The following is a 24,585-nucleotide window of genomic DNA, read 5'->3' as shown; positions in this document are numbered from 1 at the left end:
GTAAACAGTCGATTCTTTCATATTCTCTTTCCTCATTAATTATGTTTATAAAAAAATCAAATAATAATAGAAATAAATCAAATAATAGATGAGGAGATATTCTCAATGATTAGATCTCTCTCTTCCTAATTAATAACGTTTTCTATTGGAAAATCACTCCAATTAATTGCTTGAGTTGTCCTCAATTACTCAAATACAAAAAAAAATTAGTAAAAAAAAAAAAACCCCCTCATTCACCTTATGACTATCTAGTATCTTCTTATTCTCAATAATTTCTTTCTTTACAATTGTAGATTTGTATTAATAGATTTGTCAATTCAATTATTTATTTACCTAAATTTTGATTATTTTATTTTTCAAAGTTAGAGATTAAAATCAAATTTTACTTTTCTTAAATATTATTCCAATAACTCAATTTAATTCCAAAGTAATCTAGTCTAATATTAATCACCTAACTTGATTTCTTGAATCGACATGATTGTTTTCCTAATACATTTATAGCTTATAGAATTTTGTTGATTGTTCCCATTACTGTCACGTATGCAGAAAGAAATTTTATAAAATTAAAATTATTGAAATCATATCTTAGATCGATTATGTCACAAGAAAGTCTAAATAGGCTAGTGTTAATATCTATTGAAAATGAATTTTTAAATAAAATTAACTTTGAAAGCTTCATTGATGATTTTGCAGCCAAAAATCCGATAAGGGAAATATTTCGATGATCCAATTTGTGTTGATGGAAGACTGGAAGAGTCGATGATTCAATTTGTGTTGATGGAAGACTGGAAGAGGGCCACATTTCGCCATTTGTATAGGCCATTGAAAACTCAAGAACGGCCCTTCCTACCAAACTACATTTTGTCCCACGTACCCCTATCCCTCCCAAAAACGTTCGCTCCGCTCACTTTACCATATTAAGACTACCAGTTAAATCTTTGACGGTTTCACTGGCGTATCCAAAGCGTGGAAAGCGTTAGTGAGTGATCATGGTTTTATCGACGTGCACTTGAGACATACGGAAGAGAATAAGAACAATGCGATACTTATGTTGGGAAGGTATTATGACCAGCCACTAGATGAAGAGTTATGGGATGATTTTGATAGTGAACGAATTGGTTATGTACTGAAGTCTGAAGGTTCAGATACTGCTCCTATAGGGAAAAAAAATTCTATGCCGTGGATTTGGTTTGGTTTTGGTTACAATACTTGTTCTAAGGACTGTGAAATCGTCAGAGTTGTGATGTATTTTGATGGAGATAGTTCATGTCTACTCACTATGTTATAATTCGTGGAGAAGGATCCAAGACATTCCTTACCAAATATTCCAATAATCAGCAGAAAACGTTAATGGTGCACTTTATTGGTCAGTGGTTCACCATGCTAAACAAAATCTTTGTGTCCTTGGTTTTGACTTGGGGGATGAAAAGTTCCAAGAGGTGCCATTGCCTGTGTTTGAGGATGAATATTGACGTTGCCAAATTAGATGAATACCTTTGTATGGTCTGCTACAATTGGTGTTTTGAGGCATAGGTGATGACAGAATATGGGGTGCCTAATTCTTGGACAATGTTGTTTAAAATAGAAGGTTGGAAAGATATATGTGTGTTCAATGTGAACGTCTTACTTTCGACAAAGGAAGGTGCGCTTTTTGACATGCGCAATAACGAAGTTAGAAGTCCTAGAAATCTTATGAATAAATATGGACTCAGATGTCGAGTTCAAGAACTGATGCATGGCTAAGGCTAGAGGGAAAAGGAAAGATTGAACAAAACAAATTTAAGGGAACTACGTATCCTTTTCTTGGTGATGTGAGATACAAGTTGGTGACTCATAGTGAATATTGACTGGAGAGCAGCAGCAGCAGCAGTAGCAGTCCAAATGTGTGGTGCTAAGTTAAGTTTGGTGCATTGCACAAAGTTAAACAAAACTAAGCAGCGTGTAGTGGCACTTTTATGATTCTACGCGCTATTGTAACACATTGACTAAGAGAGTTTTAGTTACTTTTAAGCCAGCCACTTTTTTTCTTTTCTTTTCTTTTAGCGTTCAAAGTTTTCAAACGATACTTATGAAAATGATGTGATTCTTTGTTGAGAATGTTTTCAAAGTCGTGGTCTATTTCCACTTTTGTTGAAAAATTTGATACCTATGACAATTGACAAGTAGACCTTATCATGTTTTTGTATTTCTCCACAATTTATAACCATATTCATTTCAAACTAAAGAATAAAATCACCAACATGGCTACACTCCAACAAGTCAACTTTTCCGAGAAGGAGAGGTTGGAACCTTCGAATATGATGTATCTATGGCAGTATATGGCCCATGATGTATATTTAGTTTTAGTGCACCAATACTCGAAAAGACTGAAACTTTCGTCGAAATTTCGGTCACCGTTTCCATGCTGGATCCTAACTGTGCTCCCTGGACTAGCTGATTCTAACTCAAGCTTCACTTGTACTTGACTATGCTTTGTAAACAGGAGTCATCAGTTTCTTAACTTAGTACCAGGTAAGTAGTACTGTTTTTTGTCTGATTATTTACTTGTACCAATGACTAGTGTATCATCATGTTATATTTTCAGTATAGTTTTGTTTCTGTTATGGTACTATTATATTATGTGTTGTGTGTGTGTGTGTGTGTGTGTGTTTTTTTTTTTTAATCCAATATTGAAGAAGTTGGGGTTGCTTAATTTGTTGTTTAGAATAGTAACTTTGAAGAAGTGGGTGTGGCTGAATATGCATGCTCAATTATGTTGCTTATGGTTTGTTTATATAATTTGTACTGAGGACTACATTTTGCCTAATTTTTATATACTGAGAATATTGGATTAGAGGAAATAGAATGTCTGTTGAAGGTGAAATTATTTGATTGAAATTTTGGCATAATGCAATTAAAATGTTTTTTCTATGGTTATGCAAATTGCTAATTCGTTTAGTTATTTTCTAGGTTTGTTTGGAAGAGATCAGATCAGTTTCAATTGGGGATTTATTTTGATCTTTCAATGGAACGTAAAACGGTGGAACATTTGCATGGTACTAGCATTTTATCAGTCGATTAACTAACCATGAGTTTAAAGTTTTGCATATCTTCCTTGAAAACTTCCTGGTTTCAGGGCTTTGGTATTTGAACTTCTTACTGGCTTTAAGATTTTTTTCTTGAAACCAAAGACACTCCAATACCTAGTTGTCTTGCTAAGAATAATTTTTTGCACTGCTCATCCTAAGATTATATTTGTATACACATAGAAAGTCAATCTTGTGTCCTTGTTTTTAAAGTATATTTGATGGTTACAAATGAATCCTCAAGACACTTTACACGGAAAAATTTCACATGTACGGACTTTGGAGTTGTGGCCATCCAGATTTTAGTGCAAGCATGAGTACTTTTTACAATTTGCTCATAAAAAATGATGATTCTCCACAGTCCTCTAATGCTTAGGAATGTATGGAAAACAATCGTATTGGTAGTAGTTCCATCGGCATGTCCCATATTTGACCAAGAAGCTGAATAAGAGTTGCATAATCTGTAATGCTCCTATTGCCAACTTTTTTATTAGGGTAAGGTTTTCACCTGATTCCTTCTTTCCAATTCAGCTTCACCCCGGGAGCTTTAAATGATATGAACAAATCACATGCTTATTAGTTAGCACATACTGTTGATACCCAATTTTAACATTCTAAAAAAACATATATACAAATGAGTTTCAACTATAGGTATCATTAGTTCACTATATCCTTGGTGTCCTTAGTTGAAAAATACAGTTATTATTGAGCTATAAAAAGAAGAAGAAAAATTGGCTGGGAATTTTGTATTTTAATACCATAGAAAAAATTTCTAACTGGTGACTACAAGTTATAACAGTGGAACTCTCTTCTTCTAATCCTTTTTTTTCCTCGCATATTCACTGGAGATTGTGTCTGATTCTGTTTCTTGTTGACGGGGAAATCTATGTTCAATATGCTCTTTTGTGCATTACTGCTTGCACTGAGGTATGTGTGTGTCTTGATTGGATCAGATAAGAATGGAGACGGAAGGATGAGTGGATCAGCAGAATTTAATAGTCCGGAAGGGTATGCCAAAGATGTGGGACAGATTTCTGAGACCGGAGAAAAAGTAGATGACAAGAATGAAGGTATCAAAGGTGGAGAAAGCAGGCCTCAAGCTTCTGGTGTTAGTCATATACAGATCACAGGAGAAGTGAACATGGAAGCCGCTATAACATCTGACGATGTTGTACGAGCTGGTGGCTTTGGAGCTAGAGATGATATAGGTAGTTTTCTTCCTGTTGCAATTGATTCAACTGACTTTGAGGCTTCTCTTCGTGATGCTAGAGATTATGAGGAACCACAAGGAGAAACAAACAGGCCAGGTCTTGGCTGGACGGAAACTTTGGAGTTGGAAAAACGTTGACCTTGTTACTTCATCCTGAGTTCTTGCAGTTGTTACTGCTGTAGAGGAAATAATCACTTTACATATTCTAGTGTTCTGAAGTTGGTTCTACCACTTGTTGCTTTTATGGCTTGATGCAACAGTGTAATCCTTGATTTGTTGATATCTTGCCGTTTATACTTATATAGAGCAGACAGTCAACTCATTATAAGTTAATCTTACTTCTTTGAAGTGGCTTCTGAAATTTGTCGGTGCTGATGCAAGGTACGCTTGTTGTACATTTTCTTAATACTTCTCATATTCATGTTGTGTTTAGGCCCTGCTTTACAAAGAAAAAGTTACATAGCAAATCAGCGTCTTACATTTCACACCAGTGTTTTGAGGTCTGACTGTAATAAACACCCCACATCAATATCATGGAGTGTCTCTGGAAAAGTTTTTTTGCATCTAATTGTAACTGCAAAGTTTGGATGAAATTTGCTTCCATAACTGAATGATTTCATTCGGAAAGGGGATTTTTTTTCTTTTTTCGTTCTTCTGTAAACTCCATTATCTAACATTACCTGGAGCTTACTTCTAACATTACACAATCGCTTACCTACAGATTCTAATCCATAGTGTTTTTGCTTTTCACCAACTAGGGCCTTATATGTATTTCAAATTCCAAGTCTTATTATCTTTAAACCACTTGATTGTAATGATGCTTTCTCATTCCTTTTTACTAGTAAAACCACAAAATTGTAAGTTGATTCAGTTTCATGTAATTTCGACAAAGCGTCATTTAGCATGTTATTTACACTTGATATCCCCTTGGAGATGGAAGAAAGTATTGAATGCATCTACTACTAACAGTATTTGACGAAATGATGAGTCAGCCCGCCATGAGCCTCCTGTTATGCTTAAGATTGTTTGAACGTTGATTTTAGTTATAGTCAAATTGTCGATCTGCCTCTTTCACTGTCCCTTTTTGTGGCATGTGCTTAATGTGGAGATTAATGTCATGAGAAAGGTATTGCCTTTTGAAAAATTCTTTGGCCAGGAGCAAGGATTGCAAGAGGGTCATAAGTGGCTTTTCTCTTCATAAAAGTTTCCCATCGAGGGCCAAAATGGGCTTGCCAGTCTTCACTTGAGTCGTATAGTGGGCCAGATATTGCTTCATCCCAATGTGGTTCGTTTTGCAGAACTGTAGAATTTCTTGGTTCTTGTCTAGTATGTGTCCAATGCCATCAGTTCCTGTGGAAGTGGGCATTGCAGATGAAAGGAACGCAACTAGGTAGAAAATCTCTTCTTCAGGAATAACTGCAGAAGTTCTATTGTCCCACCTGCCAAAGGAGGACAAGAATGTTACTCGTGATGGCTTGAAGAAATTTTATCAAGTAATGGTTCAAGATGATAAAATACTTGGATCTGTTAACTGGGTAGATAAGGACGGGACCATTGCTAGTGTCTGTAAGAATGTTGCCGAAGACTTCCTCCATAAATTCATGAATTTTGGTTCTGGGAATGAGAAGATTTAGCCATGGATGTGGAACATCCCACAAGCCTTTGGACCGAAGCTTTATCTCGGACATATGTACTCTATCCAGGAAATCCAGGTATGAGACTTCTGAAAGGAACAGTGTTGAACGAATATAATTCAATTGAGACAAAAGGCTCTCCACTTCCTGCAACCAAACAAGGGGAGCATAAGGGATAAGGATGAGAGTTAAAGCTTTGTATACATGCTTTGGGAGGCAGGATGTGAGGTATGTGGGTCATGGCTTATCTCACCTGGTCTACCCTATCGGCTTCGCTTCTGGGTTGAAGCTTTTAGTCATTTCCAGACAGTATAGAGTTTTCCTTCTGAGTTGAACCGCCCTGGCTTGAACTGGGTCTTGGGGATTAAATGATGACCTCCAGTTGTTAAGGATACCTGTTCTGTTAATTATAACAAAGCCTTCAATATAGTCGAGCGTCTTCTTGTATGATATCAAATGTTCTTGGTCGTTGGTAAATGAGAGGAAGTCTGAGTATAGAACTCTAATCCATTTTACCTGTCAACAAAGTAGGGACGTGTTTATAAGGATGAGGAATTGGTTCTGCTAAAATATAAATCAGAACTTCTTGAAAAGTTTACTGTTGATGCAGGATATTTATTATTACCATTTTGGGTGCTGGTTCAAGAGCAATTCTGGCTCGGGTGATGATACCAAACTGTCCCAGTCCTCCAAGAACACTATAGAAAAGGTCAGCATTCTGTTTCTCTGAACAGTTCACCACCTCTCCTTTTCCTGCACTCAATATTATATTCCACACGAATGTACTGTGTCAATATACATATAATCACAGGGGTGAGAAAGTAGTCGTCACTCTTCAACTTGTGGTTTTGATATAGCATACCTGTAACAACTTCGAGCTCATAGACATTACTGATTTGGGGGCCATGGCGAATGCCTGCCCACTAACTCGGCGTTAGACAAAGTGCCACCAACCGTAAGATGAAGGTAGTCTGTCCAAGATTTTTGGTGCAAGCCCGTATTTCAGGCTCTTGCGAGGATATTTATCCATAACTCACCGCCAGAGACATCTATGTAAGGAAGCTTCTCAGTGTAAATCTGAATGTCCGGTCTCTGTAATGATTCCATGCTGATGACTACTCCTCCATGAACTTGTGCCTGGCCTTGGGTTGAGTGACCATGTCCTCTAGCAGCAACCGTGAGCTTTGAAGCTGGACCCATTTGAAATATATGTTTTATAGTAGTGGAAATATCCGAAACTGACTTTGGACGTAAAATTGCCAACGGATAATATTGGTATTGATTTCCAAAGTCTTTGGCTGCATGGTGAACATCATCAAAGCTGAAATGCCCGTGGAGATTCAATGTTCTTAATGTAGAAGGACCATCAAGAGGATTGAAGTCTAATATATCAGAATTGGTATAGGGGAGTTTTGAACCAAGGTTGATTCTAGCTGTCATACAACTCAGGAACATGACTATGAAGTATCTAAGGAATTTGTTGTTTTGTTTTTAGAAAGCTAATGGGTGGTGATCCCATTTTGGTTTTCTATTCTTCTGAAGGGTGGGACAATTTTTGAAGAGAGCTGTAACTCTTTTCTTATGTTCTTTCTTAGGTGAAGTAAGAAAAGAGAGGATGTATAGAAGAGTCGAGGAAATGAAGGGAAGTGAATGAAATTTAAAGGTGAAGTTTGGGTGGCATAGTCAACCCCATCTTCAGTGGTGAGAATCCGTATGGAGACTGGCTACTTTGTGTAGGATTGTTTAAGATATGTTTTAGTTCAACTTTTTGGCTTCTTTGTTTAAGGAACCATTCGTTCCAAGTTGAAGAGAAAAAAAGTTCAAGAGAAAAGATTTTGCATATCCTCCCCACTTTTTAACTGTTTCAACTTCCAATGATAGTTACAACTTTTTCATTAAAGCCATGCGAGTCCCAAATATGTTTCTTAGCTACTGGTGGAGCAGAGGTTGTTAGGGACCCTATCCCTAAGTATGCATGCTCATTAACACCTTGAGGTTTCTCTGTGGTAGGGTTGCTACTTGCTACAGTTTCCGAAGAACCAATATGGCTGAATCTTTCTTTGGAATTACGGATATGCCCTGATTTGTCAGTTATATGTTTCTGTTGTCAAAAAGTAGTGTACAAGTTTCAGAATCCAAGGGAAAGGTGGCCAAGGACCCCCAGCCCCCTACTGATTTTCTTGTGAGGACGTTAACGTGGGTGAAGGTCTGGATGGAGCGGGTCCGCATTACACGTGAACATCAGGTGGGTGTTTTTGGTTGGGGCTCGGAAGGGGGTCCAGACTCTGGGGCCTAGCAAGGAAGAGAAGCGGACTTGGAGATGGCACACACTAAAAGGTAACTCTGCTTCTTCTGCACTGGCTGGCTTGGAGCCTTATTAGTTCCCAGCACTGGGACAAGCTCACAAGCCTCAGAATACTACTGCTGGAATGATTGCGCCTGTTTATTTTTAATTAATTTGAGGAGCAGATTTTTAAAACCTTCTTTAGCTGCATTTTACATTGCTGAGGAGTGAAGAATTTAAGTGGGAAAAGGTAAAGTGGTATCTAGAATGTTTTGTTTAAGTTGGGATTTATTTATTTAAATGTGTCCTATAAATGTCTACTGAGAGACTCCGTTTACAGAAGGTGAAATACTTGAGTAACTGGAAATATGATTCCACCTTTGTTGGATTATATCACAGTTTAGCAGATGCCATCACCTTTGTTATGAACAATTCTCGCACTGTACGTCGATCTGGACTTCTCAAGTCCTTAGGTAGAAGTTATCTTTAAACTGCTTTGCCATACAAACAACCATTGATCCAGTTGGAATAAAAAACTTTGAACATTCTGATTTCAGTTTCAGCAAGTGGATTTCAACTTTTAGTTGTTCAGTAAAGGATAGATAGTGTTTTGGTAGCCTAGGTTCTAACTTTTTTAGCTTATATATGCTAGTAAAGATTGTCATGATTTAAATTTAGATTTTGCACTCGAATCCTTCTATTAAGAACTCAAAAAGTGGACTATGTGTACTCATTGTGCAAAATACCAAATTAAAATGTTTTCTTGAATGAGACCGACAGTAATAAAATAAAACTGAAAGCTTAGGCCAATTGGGTGCTTTGTAACTGTGGCCAACACATCAGCTGCTTTCATGGGTTCCTTAATTGTTGCTCGTGGCGCTTGGTAAACGACCTATCGAAGCTACCATAGAGTTGCAACTTGCAAGTGGGCAATTGCCCAATAGGTTGTAGGGACCAGTATCAGAAGCATCAACGATTCACCGACCCATTGTTACTATAAGTTGAACTTACCTATCAATCGTTCTCTTTAGAAACAGGTATGAAATGCTGATAAATTGCTGCGTCGCAATTTCCACATGTTTACTTTTAATTTGGTTTTAATTTGTTGATTAGAGTCATTGGCTGAGCTCTTTATTTAGTGGGACTCAGAAGTGAAAACCAAAATATTTGGCCGCTAAAAGATCACCGATACTAAAACTTTAGAAGCCACGAACAAGAACTTTCTGTATTATTTTAGCAGCAATGTCCCCATATTCTTTTGGCACAGTTGTTCTCAATGGACTTACGTATATCAGGGGCCAAATCAAGTTCTGTGAGAGAATGCCACGTCATGATTTTCATCATCATGGTGTGGGGAATTAAGCAAACAATTAGGGGTGTATAGAGTGGCTGGTTGGGCACACATTGGATCCTCAACCCAGTTAGATCGATTACTAATCCATTATTCTTATCATGTCTCCTGAACCATATACATTCCAGTTCTATTATGTCTCCTTGTCTCTTTAAACCACTTCTTTCCTTTATTTCTTCTCTTTGTCATGATCATCTGGAGTTGATGCTTTAACTGTTTGCTTAATTTTTAATAAACCATATGATAGGAAAGGAAAAAGAGAGACCTGTACCACTTATACCATACAACACATTTGATTGCCTATGTTTAGAGCGTACAAGTGTCGTAATGTCCGATAATCAGCTTAGGGGGGGCTTTATATTATTTGTCTCGTGACCTTAAACTAATTCATTATATCCTGATGCATAAATGTATTGAGCTTCATGAAGCCTAGCTAGGAAATAGTGAGCATCGATCTCCTAAGCAGTTTCTAAAATTGCGTGGGGATATGCTTAGGAAAATCTCCAGTACCTAGAGCTGCAGTTGGTAGTTTCACTATGCCTCTTCAACGCAAAATGCACCAAGCTGCAACTGCTGAGTCGTCTGACATATTTTCATTACCAACTATGAGAAAAAGTATAATTGCATATTCCCGTGTTGGAATTGGTGGTACCAAAACCTTTGGCATCAACAAATCTTGCCTTATTGTTACATGTTTTAATTTAAAACCAATACACTACTGCATTACCTTGAAGACATAGTAAAATATATTAGTATTTTATCCCCGTTACAAGCTAATATATCCTTTACATTATCGGTACATATCTTCCTATATATCAATGGAGATAGATGATACTGGGAGCTTTTGAAAAATAATAACAAAATATTTAGAAAGTATAGCGGCAGAGTCTTCCAACATTTTAATGTTGATAAGTGCACAAATTCAAGCTGCGTGCTTCTTCAACTTTGCTACAAGCTGGTAAAACAAGAATTTTGCAAGATATTCTTTAGCTTTGTTTATGACAAAAATACTTAAATATACTTGACGTGTAGAGGTCCAAAGATCTAAGATATGAGAAGTAGAGCAACAAAACTCTCTACGGTGAGGTTTACGTGTAAAGAATTTTTCATGTGAATCGTCATCACATGTAAAGCACAGAAATGATTAGGTAGGAAGTTGGAAGTACGATTTACAACAACAGCAAAAAAACAGCGAAAGAGTTCGATCTCCCAAATTTTTCAGGATTAATACGTGTAGGCATTACACCTGATTCTTCAAAGAAAATGGCACATGATCGAAAACTGTAGGGAACATATTTTAATTTTGGACAATAAGACAACTGTGATGACAACCAAGAAACGATATGGGAATGAGCATATACACTAGTCACTAGCTCATACGTAGCTAAAATCCTTCCATCCCTACGTCACTTTCATGCAAAAGTTAGGAATAATGTACTATTTTAGATCTCAGAACTTATTTTTCTCAACATGGGCATCTAAAAATAGATCTTTCTCACTTGCCTTCTTTGAACATTCAACGTAAGAACCCGTGAGAGTAAATGACAAGTTATTTGAAATTGCTTCTATCCATATCCAATAACTACTACAAAGTCAGAAGTCAGAATTTGTTTATTGTACTACACTACTACGGATTCTCTTTAACTACCACATATCTTTGGCATATTATTGAGCATCATCTTTAGGATCTGTCGTTCTCCTTGGAGAAATGGAGAGGGACTTAATGACTTATGCCATATATATATATGCATCTTTAAAGTGAAATGGAGAGGGACTTAATAACTTATGCCCATATATATATGCATCTTTAAAGTGAAATGGAGAGGGACTTAATAACTTATGCCATATATATGCATCTCTAAAAGTTAGCTCTAGAAGTTTTCCTTTCTTCTCATTGATGTGGTCATGTGCCTTAATAGAAATGCTTCCCAAATTTATAGGGAATGTTGGTTGGTTTCTTTTTGGTTGAAACTTTACCAAATTCATATTTGACGTGCAGTATACTAGTATCTGAATAGAAGATATTTTGATTGAGTTGGTCATTTCCTAGAAAAGAAAGATATGCTATCAATTATCCAATTAACATTGCTAGCCATTTTAAAAGAAGTCAATCAACACGTGATTTACATATATAGTGTATGATTGGTGAAGAATTATGGTGGTGTTATATACAAGTTCTTAAATCTGAGATTATATATTATGTTCTAAAATTATTGCAGGTTTGATTTTCGGTCATGTATGAGTTTACTAGTGTCCGTACACTCCGTTCAAATCATTATAGTGCTATGGATCCTTGGGGCGATGGGATCTAGAAATTGGAATTTCTGTCACCCCGACCAAATTTGTTGTTACTCAAAAAAAAAAAAAAAAAATTGAGAAAACAAAATATTAATCAAAACGACAAAAGCAAAGACTCCCACAGCACTGAAGTCACTTCTTCGTTCACAAATTTTCTGACACATACATGTTCACTGATGACATACATGTTTTATTGACTTTGTTAATACACTTTTTGAGTGGATGAGGATGACATTTCCATGCTTAGAAAAGGGAAATTTTCTGTTCATTATACTTGGCGGATGTCGACCTAATTTCTAGTTTATGTGAAAATGATGTCCACCTATGGAAAAGAAATACTCAAAAACGATCACTTCCTTATAATCATATCAGTAGTTCAATTATTTGTATAGATGGAGAAGTTTATGAAGAAATTAAACTCTCTGATCAGGAAAATTGGCATTCCTATTAACTGAAAATTTAGATTTTCTATGACACCACCAGTAATGGATGACAACGAAATAGCAGAAACACCATGTTAACATATGCATGACAGCAGGAGATGTGGATGTGCATATGATTGACATGGTAACATCATGGTTCATTCTTATTTTTTTCGTGCCGTCTACGGTAGTGAATGTATTGATTTGGGTTGGGTTTTGAAAAATCTGAATCCCAACCAATAAGATATATTGTAAATCGAAATCGAAAACTATATAATCAATCACACAATTGATAAATATATATAAAATTAATAGTAAATATTACATATTACTAAAATATTATCTTTTCGGGTCGGTTATCGAAACCCATTGACAGCCCTACCTATATATGATTGAGTGGCGGAGCCAGGAATTTGTTACAGGGTGAGCCGGCGGTGAACTCCAACTCATATCAAATAGTGTGTACATGTGATTATTAGTTGGTTTTATTTTGGTTAAACAATTGCATATCAAATTGTTTGACAAATTGTTAATTTCTCTAGTTAAATTAATATTTTGAAAATCAAAAGTATATATATATTTTAGATAACAGACATTTCCTTATTTTGAAAGTGTTGGATGACAAATCGAACCTACTAGTTTGGTTAATTAGACTAAATAAAAAATTTAATATATTTTTGGCTTTAAATAAGGTGTTTAACTAGTAGTCTTATATTGCCCATAATATGTTTTTTTTTTTTTCCCTCTTCATTTGTGAATAAATAATATCACTTGGAAAAATAATGCAAAATACGCTTGTGTAATGCGACAACAAAGAAAAGTTCACACATAAATTTGTCATGTCAGCTGTTCTAAATTCTAACGGCAAAAAATAAGCTGCGTAATGCAGCAACAAAAAAAGTTCACTTGTTCTAAATTCTAACTACCAAGATGTTTTGTAGTAATTTAGTTTATACATGAATATAAAACAAAGCAACCGAAAAATACCTTTTGACCCAGCAGACTAAAGCCTTTATCTATAGGCAAAATAGGCAATTCATGAATATAAAAGAAAGCAACCCAAAAATATTTATGCCAAAATCCAAAATTCAGGGTGAGCCAGGGTGTACTCTGGGCCCCCCTGGCTCCGCCACTTTGACTATCCCCCCACTCACAAACTGGTGGGTATATGCAGGGCAATGCACCCTTCCACATGTGCTTCGCTAAAAGCCTAAAACACAACTCCAAATTAGTTGTTTGTTCTAAGTTTACCTTATTCTGAAATGTGTAGAACTGTAGGAGTTTTCAGGCGTGAGATCCGCCTATAATAGTTACGTTGATATGACCTGTAGGAACTGTTACCATCCCCCATTCACCCCTATCAAAATATACAACCACACACAAACAAAGGGAACTGAGAAAGAGCGTTTTTTTTTAAAATTTTTTTCGATAAGAAGCGAGAGATAACGTTACTCTACACTTCTGTGTGCCTAAAACACACTCGCAAACATTAAAAAAATATATATAGAGGTAGAATCCACATCTAAGCCAATAATCATTTTATATCAAGTACATATTTTGCCCAGCGATTCACATGATTTGCATTTACCATGTCAAGATAACACCTCAACCAACATAATTTTACATTAAATACATTAAATACATTTAACTGATAGCAACTGCCCCTACTTTCTTTTTGAGCCAAAAAATGTTGTTTGCGGTAGATGTTCATACTTCATACACACTGTACTGCAACAGTATGTTATAACACATTTGCTAAAAGTTTTTCAATGCTACCTCCTGTGATGTGACTCCGAGTTTACAATTTCCACGATCCATAGAGGGAATGCAGGACTGGAAGACCCAGACTATGATCTGGAGCAGCTTGTACATAACTTCTTGATCAGTTGCAGATCAACTCTGCAGACCAATTTTACCAAACTATCATACGGCATAAGTGATTATGTTACAGGCGAGATAAATTGCAGCATAGAATAAATAATATGAACACGGAAATGATATATTATCCATGGAAACTTGCTTTACCTCACTGGTTTTGCATATTCACGATTCGAGGACCATCAAATGATTGATTCTTTCTCAAGTTCCAATGAAGGCCTTCATGGATGCTCCATAAAAAAATCATTTGTGGAATCAACAACGCGCCGTTGGAACAGGCCAAAGGGGCCATGCTGCAAACAAGTGCATCACCAGCTCCCAGTTTTTCCTGTCCTTTCCATCAAAAGATGCCCATGCTTGCCCCCTGCTATTGAAAGGTACTTGCACCCGTACTGTCACATACTCGGGTAATATCAAAGGTCTAAAGGATAGAGAGTGTGGACAAATTGGGGTAAAGAGGATGCCAGGAACCTGCATTTAAATAAACACATGGAAATATAAGCACAGAAACTTGAGCATTTACAGTTATATACTACTGAGAATTTATCAGTTGTCACTAACACATGGAAAGGTTTGTTGAGTTTATATCTTTTTTGTAAATAAATACTTTAAAATTAAACAAGCATTTCAATGGCCATATGATGACACAGAAGATAATCAAGTCAATGGAGCTGAATCATATAGCTATTTCGTTTGACCTTATGTCTCCTACATATATCTTGTCCATAAAATTAACAGTACTAGGAAGGTCCAACTAATGCGGCTTCAGAATAAGAAAGATAAGGAAAGCGCATGGGCAGTGATAACCAAGTAGCTGTACAAAGTAAATACATATGGTATCAAAACATGCCTGAGGATGGACCATTGACCCTCCAGCTGCCAATGAATATGCAGTGCTTCCTGATGTTGTTGATAAGATCAACCCATCCCCTTGTACAGAAGTCACAAAAGGCGAGTCGCCAATAACATTCCAGATTAGTCAGGTAAGATGACATACCACCGATCAATCGTCACCTCGTTCAGGACAAGAATAGGTTCTTCTATCTCTAGTTCATCCTTAGGCTGCATCTCTAACAACATAGCACTGCAGCGGTGGCCTCAATGTGATACCTAACAGGGACCCTTTAGGACTGAATTGAGGCACTCCCTATAATGCTCACATTCTGAAGCTTATTAAAGATCACTTTGGCACAATTCCATCAAAGCACAGTTGATTTTACATATTCAGGAATAATACCTAACCAGCAATAGTAAACTCATGCATGGTAGGAAAAAGTTAAAAACTGATGTTAGCCCTAAATGTCACAGGATCCCAACTTCAGTTGAACCTTCAGAAAACATCTTTTATAGTATGGTTTTACCCTTTTGTGAAACAAAATCTTTAAAAAAGGACAACCTCATTGAGAGTTGATCCGGAACTAATCATGGGAATGGGATAAAACAAGTTAAATTAGTATCGATAGAATTAATTGGTAAAGATTCCTGCAAATGCGGGTGACTTCAGTCTTGGATCGAATCAAGGGATTTTGGAAAAATTTCCGATTTTTTTTTTTTTTGAAGACAAGATGCTTTCCGGTTCTAATCCAATTATTTTCTCAAAATTCGGAAAAAAAATGGCAAATAATCAAAGATTTCAAAATCGGACAAAAATTCGGCAAAAATAATCAAAAAATTGGAAAATCTTTTTTTCGCAACCATTTTGTACATGTTAATACATTCATTCAGCAACCACTTTGAACTTGTTAATACACTGATTCGGTAAGCATTTTCAACATGTTAATACATTCATGTTTATCTTGTCAAAAACAGATACAACCCAAGTAAAATTCCAAACATGTTAATGAAGTAATAACTAAAACATAACATAACATAAAAGACCGGCCAAACTAGACTTATGTTGTATATGTTGCAACTTATAAGTTGGATCGGATTTGAAAACTCATCCAATTCCGATCCAATTTTTTCAGAAAATCAGAACATCAGAACAAAATATCAGTGCCAATTAGGAAAATTATCGAATCAGTTTTTCGGAAAAATGGGAATTTAGGAAAAAAAAAGTACCCCTATCTGTAAGGCAAGAGGAAACCAAATCACTATTGAGCCTTATTTTAATCTCTCACTAAGACCAGCCCTAATCTGAAGAACCACACAGAATGGTCTTACTCACTAGGCAAATCTCCACAATGATATATCACATACTGGAAAGAGAATCGAGATCTATATAAATCTATTCAACAGTAGCGACATTTTCAAAGCAAAATATGAAGGATCACAAATGAGGTCATAAAGCCCAGAGACCCAAGAGAAAATGGGACGACAGGAGGAACTGGTCCTTTGAACATTGATGCTGCCTGTAATGAAGAAACAAATAGTCAGTACTCTTACTATATTCACAACAAAAACAATATAATTTGAGTAACAAGAATACAAATTCAAAATGGTACTAATCACATTGGAGCACATGAGATGAATTCCCAGGATTGTGTAGTGCGGTAATCATTATGACTGACAAATTTCCACTGAAAGACTAATAGGAACCCAAGATGCAAAAAACAATACCACACAAAAGCACTTGCAGAACAGAATAACTTTTATCTCCTGTGGACTCCAGTTACTACTGGTCTTCTTTCACTTTAATTTTCTCCACAAGAATTTGAAGTTTTCTGAAGCAATATTGAAAAGACTCAAAGGAGCATCATTCTAATTTTCTAGCACAAATCAACTTTGATTACCTCTTTCAGCTGGGATGATAAAGCATGGCAACATCCACTTCTAATTGCTAGTAATTACATTGTGAAAGCCTTAATATATGTATTTTCTCATATGACAGACAATGAGTAGTTTATTAGCTTTCCTATTTTCCTGCATATTTTAGCTGATCAAGTTTAGCACCAGCTTGGTTTCTTCAAGAACTGTTGTTATTACTTATTACCCATAATTTCAAGATTTTGTTTTCAGAACCACTAAATGTATGGGTTAATCAGTTGCATATAACTATTTCCTTTTAGACATCAAGGCGCCAGCGCTTATTACATCAACTGCATCACCTGGCTCTAACGCCAACTTATTTGCAGGATTTAGTTGAAGTAAGAGGTCCAAGGACTACAATACAACCAAGATGGTGAAGGTTTAAGAACCTTTTCCATCTCTGTAATTTCAAAATTGTGCTCACTGTCTTCATATTTCTAATGGTCAACAGTTAATACTCAAAATTTCTTAATACAAGTTGAAAAACAGCTCCATATGCATGTGTTTCTTAGCACTTTAAGGAACCACAGTGATGCAGTGCATTCTTTTCTATCTAAAAGAGAAAATTATATTGTATATGTTTTGATATGCAGGACATACACTAGTAGGCCAGTCATTGTACAAAAACAATACACATTACCCAAAGCACCGTTCCATCTCCCCGAGAGTTACAACAAGATCAACTTTAGTATGGAGAAAGAAATATTTCCTTCTCTCTTGAAATAATAGAAAAATAACAAATACTTAGAATTCATAACCATGACTACAATATAGTGACACTAATATTGAAAATTTATAATGTATCAAGTGGTGACATACCATGAAAGAGCCATTTTTTTTAATCATTTCGTACACCTATAAGCATGAAGTACTGATATTAAAGCAACAAGGATGAGATACACTTGTATCTTACAATACATTCCTCTGAGGGCAGCTAATTATGGAACACACCACCATTTGCAATCATGTGGGGTATTGGATTGCAGAGGAGCTGAAGACACTTCAAGGACCAATCTCTGCCTAAGCACAGTGTTGTGGAAAATTCATATTCCTCAATCTCCGAAAAGTCCACATTCATACAGGCATCTAGTCTCTTCTGAGATTTATCTCCATATGTGAGAACTTATATTGAGAAGTGAAGATTTCTACAACCTTTTTGTATGTGCAGGTGTGATCATGTGGAGATTGGTGGACCAAAAATAGAGACAGTAAAATCACCTTAAAACCCATGTCAAATTCCTCTTAAAGTTTCATAGATGTTTAACTTTTCTGGTGTACCTTCGTAGTTCCTCTTAATCTTTCTTAAACTACCTATTCCAATAGTTGTACCGAATGAATCATCGATTGAATTTCTTGATAGTTTATAGAAAGTCTCTTCTTGTATACATAGTAACTCTAACAGATAATCTTTTTCCAAATAAAGCATATGAAAAATCAGGATAACAGCTCGGAGAGGTTTATTAGCAAATAAAAAAGTAAGTGAAGACTGAAGAATCACAGTTGTAAGAACTAAGAAGTGTATTGACTATTGAGTCTACAAATTCCTACTTAAAACAAATTAGGAAATAAAGCATCTTATTTTTTACCATCTTCCCAAGATTTTACAAAGCTGAAGTAAGAAGACTCCGTTAGAAGTTCAGTTCTCACACGTGGTTCCACAAAAATGTCTATTTTCTTCTGATCTTTCAGCCATCTGATGAAATAATTCAATAAATGTAGATACTAATTAGATTTGATATTGTGAGAAATTAATCAAAAGTTGGACTAAGTATTGAATCTTTAAAAAACGCTACAGGGGAATAATTATGAAGAGGGTCTATATATAAGCTCCAGCATGGCTCATGCAAAAGACAAACATGAAAACTTGTCTGGGAATAGAAAGCCTTATAAGCATAAAGGCACAAGCATGACCCAGAAAATTTATACTGAATTTGTTATTTCTTTTAGACAACAATTCATAGAAAACATAGGGAACACTAGTTGCTTATAAAACCAACAGCCTCAAAAAGCCCAATTATAACCAATCTAATGACATAGCATAATTGGCACTGGATATTGTATTTCATAATGATAATCTCTTTCTTCTTGACAAAAGTCCTTAAATCTATAAACAAGGTCCTTATACCTGTTAGAGTTCTACGAGGACATATCCCGAGGTGCGGACTTGCCCCCGACCCAAATATTTGAGGAATATTTGAGGCTGGCAGTTTCTATTATTGTAAACCCTTATTTTTCCTATATATATTGAAGTGATACAAGGCCAAAACTAATAAGGCCGTATCCTCTTTTTCTCCAACTTCTTCTCCATTAACAACAATAAATGAGTGATATCCACTCCAAACTGGAACTATTAACTCTGGCTCCAAAACTGGTAACCAGGACTGCATCCTTTTAATGTAATAGAAGTAGTACTGAATAGATTTGTCTTCTGATGAAACAAAAATTGCTAAAACCTGAAAAGAGCCAGACACCCATAGGCCCAAGTCCATGAAGTAATCAGTTCTCATCTCATAAGAGAGCAGCGTTTAATTTGGTGTACTGATAAGGAACAACATTCTTAACTATTTACAGATGAAGTAGGTACACTTAGACTTGATAATTATTTTATATACACATGAATGTAGAACCATATTACCGCATGAGAGATGAACTTCAGGATACTCAATGGGTGCATCCTAAATGGTAAAGCGCATAATCCACCTTTTAAATAGACTTAGAAGTTAAAAAGAGATGTCTGATACAGAGTGTCAATAATCTCCATTATATAAGATAGAAAATTAAGCAATATTTCACACTGTCGAGATACTACAGTTTCTACTTTCTACAGCATTACAATTGGCATGATATTTCATATGAAATCTTTCTTAGGATCATATTTATTGTTGTAATAATAAGTCGTATACACCCTTCTCTTACCTACACGAAATGGATAAGTCTTTATTGCTTCAATCTTCTTCTCTTCTTCCGCCGGTAAGAGAGAGTTATATTGCTGTTCTAGAGGGTAGTCTATTCTAGTGCAAAGTTAGACCGCTGTTAACCATTGAACTCGCGGAGGAAGACGCCATCGGTTGCTTTTCGCACCATTGGAAGGGCTTAAATCTTTCCTAGGGCGACGTTCTTAATCCGCGCCTGGTTATTACCATTATTCTGTCCTTGTCTTCTATTGTTTCTTTTATCTGCATACAACAATCTTAAGGAAAGATCAAGATGTCTACACTGTTGACACCCACGATCAAAGAAACTAATTCGAGTCATGGAAGTAACTTCGTTTATGAGAGATGCCGCGACCTCTACCAATGCCTCGCGAATTTACCTAATGTGTCAAAGATTGAATCCTTCAACGGTTCACACTTCAAGAGATGGAGAGAAAGGGTATTCATGTTCTAGATGTACTCTAACTATGCAAAGTATCTCATCGATACAAAGACCCATGGAGGTTCTAATGATTTGAAAAGAAATCAAGCCGCTTGGCTCAATGGGAATAAGGTATGTCGTCATGCTATTTTGAGTACCTTGTCCAATGAGATTTTTGATATTTATTGTTCAAATAAGAATGCACATGATATATGGGAAAGTTTGAACAAAAATACATAATAGAGGATGCCGGTACTGTAAATATGCTATCGGGAATTTTCTAAAGTTCCATATGAGAGAGGATAGAGATGTAACGCCTCAAATCCATGATTTTCATGTAACGATTAATGATTTGAAAACGAGGGTATTAATTTACCCGAATCCTTTGTTACTGGATGTTTGATTGAGAAACTCCCCGAAGTCTTGGAAACACTATAAAATAGTATATGAAGCATAAGTTTAAGCAGATGATGACTCTTGAGGATGTGATCATTCACATTCACATAGAGGAAAAGAACAAGACTTCGGGATGAGGTGTTGTCTAAGGAATTTCATTCTAAAGCCAATATCGTTGAAGGTAATCCCAGCAAATCTAACAAAACCTCTAAGAAGTAGAAGTCCAACAAAAATAAGAATTTCAAGGTCAAAGGCACTTCTTTTAAACGGAGTGGTACTGGCAATGGAAATTGTTATGTTTGTGGTAAACCCGACATAGGGCTTTTCGGCGTACACAAGAAAGATTAATCGATGATCCTCCCAATGCTAATCTAGTTGAGGGAGATGATATTGTTGTCGCTGTCGCGGTCACAAGTGTTCATAGCCACCGGGAAGAGGAACTGGGTACTAGATTTCGGTGCCACCCGCCACGCCTGTGGTGATGTTGAAGCCTTCTCGATTACATACTAGTGAAAAGATGAAAAGGTCTATATGGGTGACTCTAGGTCTGTTCCCTCGTTGAGGGAACAGGCAAAGGTTCTTCCGGTTAACTTCGTGGAAAACCCTTTCACTTAGTAATGTTCTTCATGTTCCCGAGATTCGCCGTAATCTGATTTCTCGCGGTCCCTACCGGGAAAAGTCAAGGCCAAGGTGACTTTTGAGAGTGACAAGTTTGTTCCGACAAAGAATGGTGGTTTTGTTGGTAAAGGTTATTGTAATAACAGTGGTCTTTTCATGTTGAATGTACTTGACAACATTATTATTAATAAGAATGAATCTGCTTCTGCTTATTTGCTTGACTCTTTTAATATATGGCATGGTAGACTAGGACATGTGAATGTTCAGTATATGAAAAGGATGAAAGCATGTGGTTTATTGTCTAATATTTCTGATTTTTCTAATGATAAATGTGAGATATGTGCTGAGACTAAAGCCATGAAGAAACCCTGTAGAACTGTGTCTAGAGATAAAACTGGATTACTAACTCTTATTCATAGGGATTTGGGTGAATTCAGAAGTACTATGTCTAGAGGGGGGAAGTTTTATTATATTACATTCATAGATGACTTCTCTAGGTACACCATGGTATATTTACTTAGACACAAGCATGAGGCAGGTGAGATGCTTCTCAAGTACAAAGCTGAAGTTGAAAACCAGCTTAATTGTAAGATTAAGAGACTTGGTCCGACGATAGGGGTGGAGAATATGAGTCTAACCCTTCCGGGACTTTTGTGACAAGAGTGGCATTATTCATGAGACTACTCCACCATACTCTCCCCGAGTCTAATGGAGAAATTTAACGGAAAAACTGAACACTTAAAGAAATGATGAATGCTATGCTTGTAAGTTCGAGCTTCCCTGAACTTGTGGGGAAGCAATCCTATCCGGCTTGCCATATATACGTAATAGGATACCCAACAAGAAAACAGGGAATAAGACACCATATGAGTTATGGAAAGGTCATGTACCTACCCCGACATACTAAAAATGTGGGGTATCTTCTTGCTAAGGTTCTTGTGAACGAACCTAAAAAAGAGAAAATTGGGACCTAGAACTGTTGATTGTATGTTCATTGGTTATGCTCATAATAGTCTTTGCATATAGATTTTTAGTAGTAAAATCTGATAATAACCTTGTCGATGCTAACACTATTATAGAGAGTAAAAATGCTGATTTCTTTGAGAATTTGTTTCCTTTGAAAATTGGCATTGAGAGGTTGGTAGCTCCTAGTGAACAACAATCAACAGATCCTGAATTTTCTGAACAAGAAATTCGGAAGAGTAAAAGAGACAGGAAATCCACCAATTTTGGTGATGACTTTTACACATTTCTTCTTGATGATGATCCGTGGACGATATAATGAGGCAATCAGTTCTCGAGATGCACCTTTCTGGAAGGATGCTATACACTCAGAGCTCGATTCGATTATAGCTAATCACACATGGGAGATAGTTGAGCTACCTCCTGGAGCGAAACCTATACGTTACAAGTGGATCTTCAAAAAGAAATTGAAACTAGATGGTTCCATTGAGAAATACAAGGCTAGACTTGTAGTCAAGGGATTCTCCGGAGAAAAAGGCATTGACTATTTTGATACTTATGCTCCCTCAGAACTAGGATTTCTTCTATAAGAGTTCTATGGCTCTAGTCGCTATTCATAATTTATTTATTCATCAAATGGATGTAAAAACTGCATTTTTGAATGGTGATCTTGATGAAGAAATATATATGATGCAGCCTGAGGGTACGATAGTACCGGGGAATGAGCATAAAGTATGCAAGTTAGTTAAGTCTTTATATGGGTTGAAACAAGCGCCAAAACAATGGCATGAAAAGTTTGACAGTGTCATGATGTCTAATGGATATCACATAAATGATGCTGATAAATGTATTTACTTTAAATCTTTTGATGTGAATACATATGTGATTATCTGTCTATATGTGGATGACATGTTAATCATGAGTCCTAGCCTTGATGTTGTGAGAAACACCAAGATGTTTTTATCCTCCCAATTTGAAATGAAGGGATTTGGAGAAGTTCGATGTGATTCTTGGAATCAAAATCATCGTGAACGATGATGGCTATAATGCTTTCACAAAGAGCATTATGTTGAGAAGTTTTTTGAAGAAGTTTAACTTTTATGATAGTAAGCCCGTGGTCGACACCTTATGAGGCAAATAGTGAACTTCAGAAAAAATGCTCAACATGGTGTACTTGATCTAGATATGCCCAAATTATTGGTAGTCTCATGTACTTGATGAATTGCACTAGACCGACATTGCTTATTTAGCAGTTAAGCTTGAGATACACTCATTGTCCTAGTCAGGAACATTGGAGTGCGTTAGAGAGATTAGCCAAGTACTTGAGAGGAACAATGAATTACGGCATAAGGTTTAGACAAACTCCACCTGTGATAGAGGGTTATTGTGATGCAAACTGGATATCTGATTCTCATGATATCAAGTCCACTAGTGGTTATATTTTCACCCAGGTGGAGGAGGGGCCGCTTGGAAATCTTCTAAGCAGACCTTGATAGCTCGTTCAACCATGGAGTCCGAGCTTATTGCTTTAGATAAAGCAAGTGCTGAGGCTGAGTGGCTTAGAAACCTCTTGGCAGATCTTCCTATTGGTACAAAACCGCCTCCAGCTGTACCTATGCATTGGATCGCCGTCGCGAATAGCAAAGGCAAAAGAGCAAATTGTATAATGGGAAAAAGGCATATTAAATGCGAGACTACGCCTATAAAGCAGCTGCTGGAATCTGGAGTTGTGGCTCTAGATTATGTGAGGTCAGAGTTAAATTTGGCCGATCCTCTGACAAAGCCACTTAACAGGAGACAAGTGGTTGATACGTCGAGGGGGATGGGACTTTTGCCTTAGATAGAGGGCTACATCGGACGCAAACCCACCTATGTGATTGGAGATCCCATGAAGTAGGTTCAAAGGGAAAAACAAGTCACCTAGTCGCTCTGGTATGCTATTGTCTTTATTTGAGACGTCCCACCCTATGACTAGATAGCATTTTTGTATACTTTGTATAACTTGAATAGCAATGAGAAAAAGGATGAGTTATTTTACTTTTAATGGAATCCATAGTCCATTATTTTTATGAGATAGTGTATTTTAACCGCTATGTACACTTGATGGATATCCACCCACGGAATGTAGAACTGGGTCGGTTCTTATGGGTATTCAGGCAAATACTCTAGAGCATTCACTTAACACAGGTAGCCTTGAAGGGCCAAAAAAGCGCAACAACCTTGAAGTAATGCATATAATGAAAGAGCAATGTGGGTGCATGTCCTCTATTTTACTACAAAGGGAATGTTGGTTCAAAGATTTTTAATCCACCACTTTCAACGTATTATAAGACATGTTACCCTATGACCGGGTTCAAGCCCGAA

General features: G+C 36.5%; 1 protein-coding gene and 3 pseudogenes across 4 annotated transcripts in view; 2 read left to right on the top strand and 2 right to left on the bottom strand.

The window, feature by feature from the left end:
* The window catches only part of LOC147484186 (eukaryotic translation initiation factor 3 subunit E-like), a 75,659-nt pseudogene that overhangs the window by 32,616 nt on the left and 18,458 nt on the right, over positions 1-24,585 (top strand). The gene's annotated exons all lie outside the window — the stretch shown is intronic.
* On the top strand, positions 2,087-4,636 carry LOC147484189 (uncharacterized). 2 transcript variants are annotated; one of them, XM_086580733.1, is made up of 3 exons: positions 2,087-2,511; positions 2,950-3,035; positions 4,019-4,636. In XM_086580733.1, exons 2-3 carry the CDS (start codon positions 3,005-3,007, stop codon positions 4,411-4,413), a joined length of 426 nt encoding a protein of 141 aa, XP_086436859.1. In that variant the 5' UTR covers positions 2,087-2,511; positions 2,950-3,004; the 3' UTR covers positions 4,414-4,636. The 2 variants fall into 2 exon arrangements, with proteins under 2 accessions (XP_086436859.1, XP_086436860.1); XM_086580734.1 differs by lacking the exon at positions 2,950-3,035 and having other exon boundaries at positions 2,267-2,511.
* On the bottom strand, positions 5,166-7,379 carry LOC147484188 (cytokinin dehydrogenase 1-like; annotated as a pseudogene). The gene is made up of 5 exons (XR_015203651.1): positions 6,772-7,379; positions 6,535-6,662; positions 6,163-6,425; positions 5,794-6,056; positions 5,166-5,714 (listed from the first exon to the last, which is right to left on the bottom strand). The product of XR_015203651.1 is annotated as a cytokinin dehydrogenase 1-like (transcript).
* LOC147484187 (putative NAD kinase 1) lies at positions 14,291-19,397 on the bottom strand (annotated as a pseudogene).

The sequence above is a fragment of the Coptis chinensis genome, chromosome 8 (genome assembly GCF_015680905.1).
Source record: "Coptis chinensis isolate HL-2020 chromosome 8, ASM1568090v1, whole genome shotgun sequence".
Taxonomy (NCBI): Eukaryota; Viridiplantae; Streptophyta; class Magnoliopsida; order Ranunculales; family Ranunculaceae; genus Coptis; species Coptis chinensis.
Note: the sequence above shows the minus strand (reverse complement) of the source record. Positions and strands in the feature narration are given on the sequence as shown.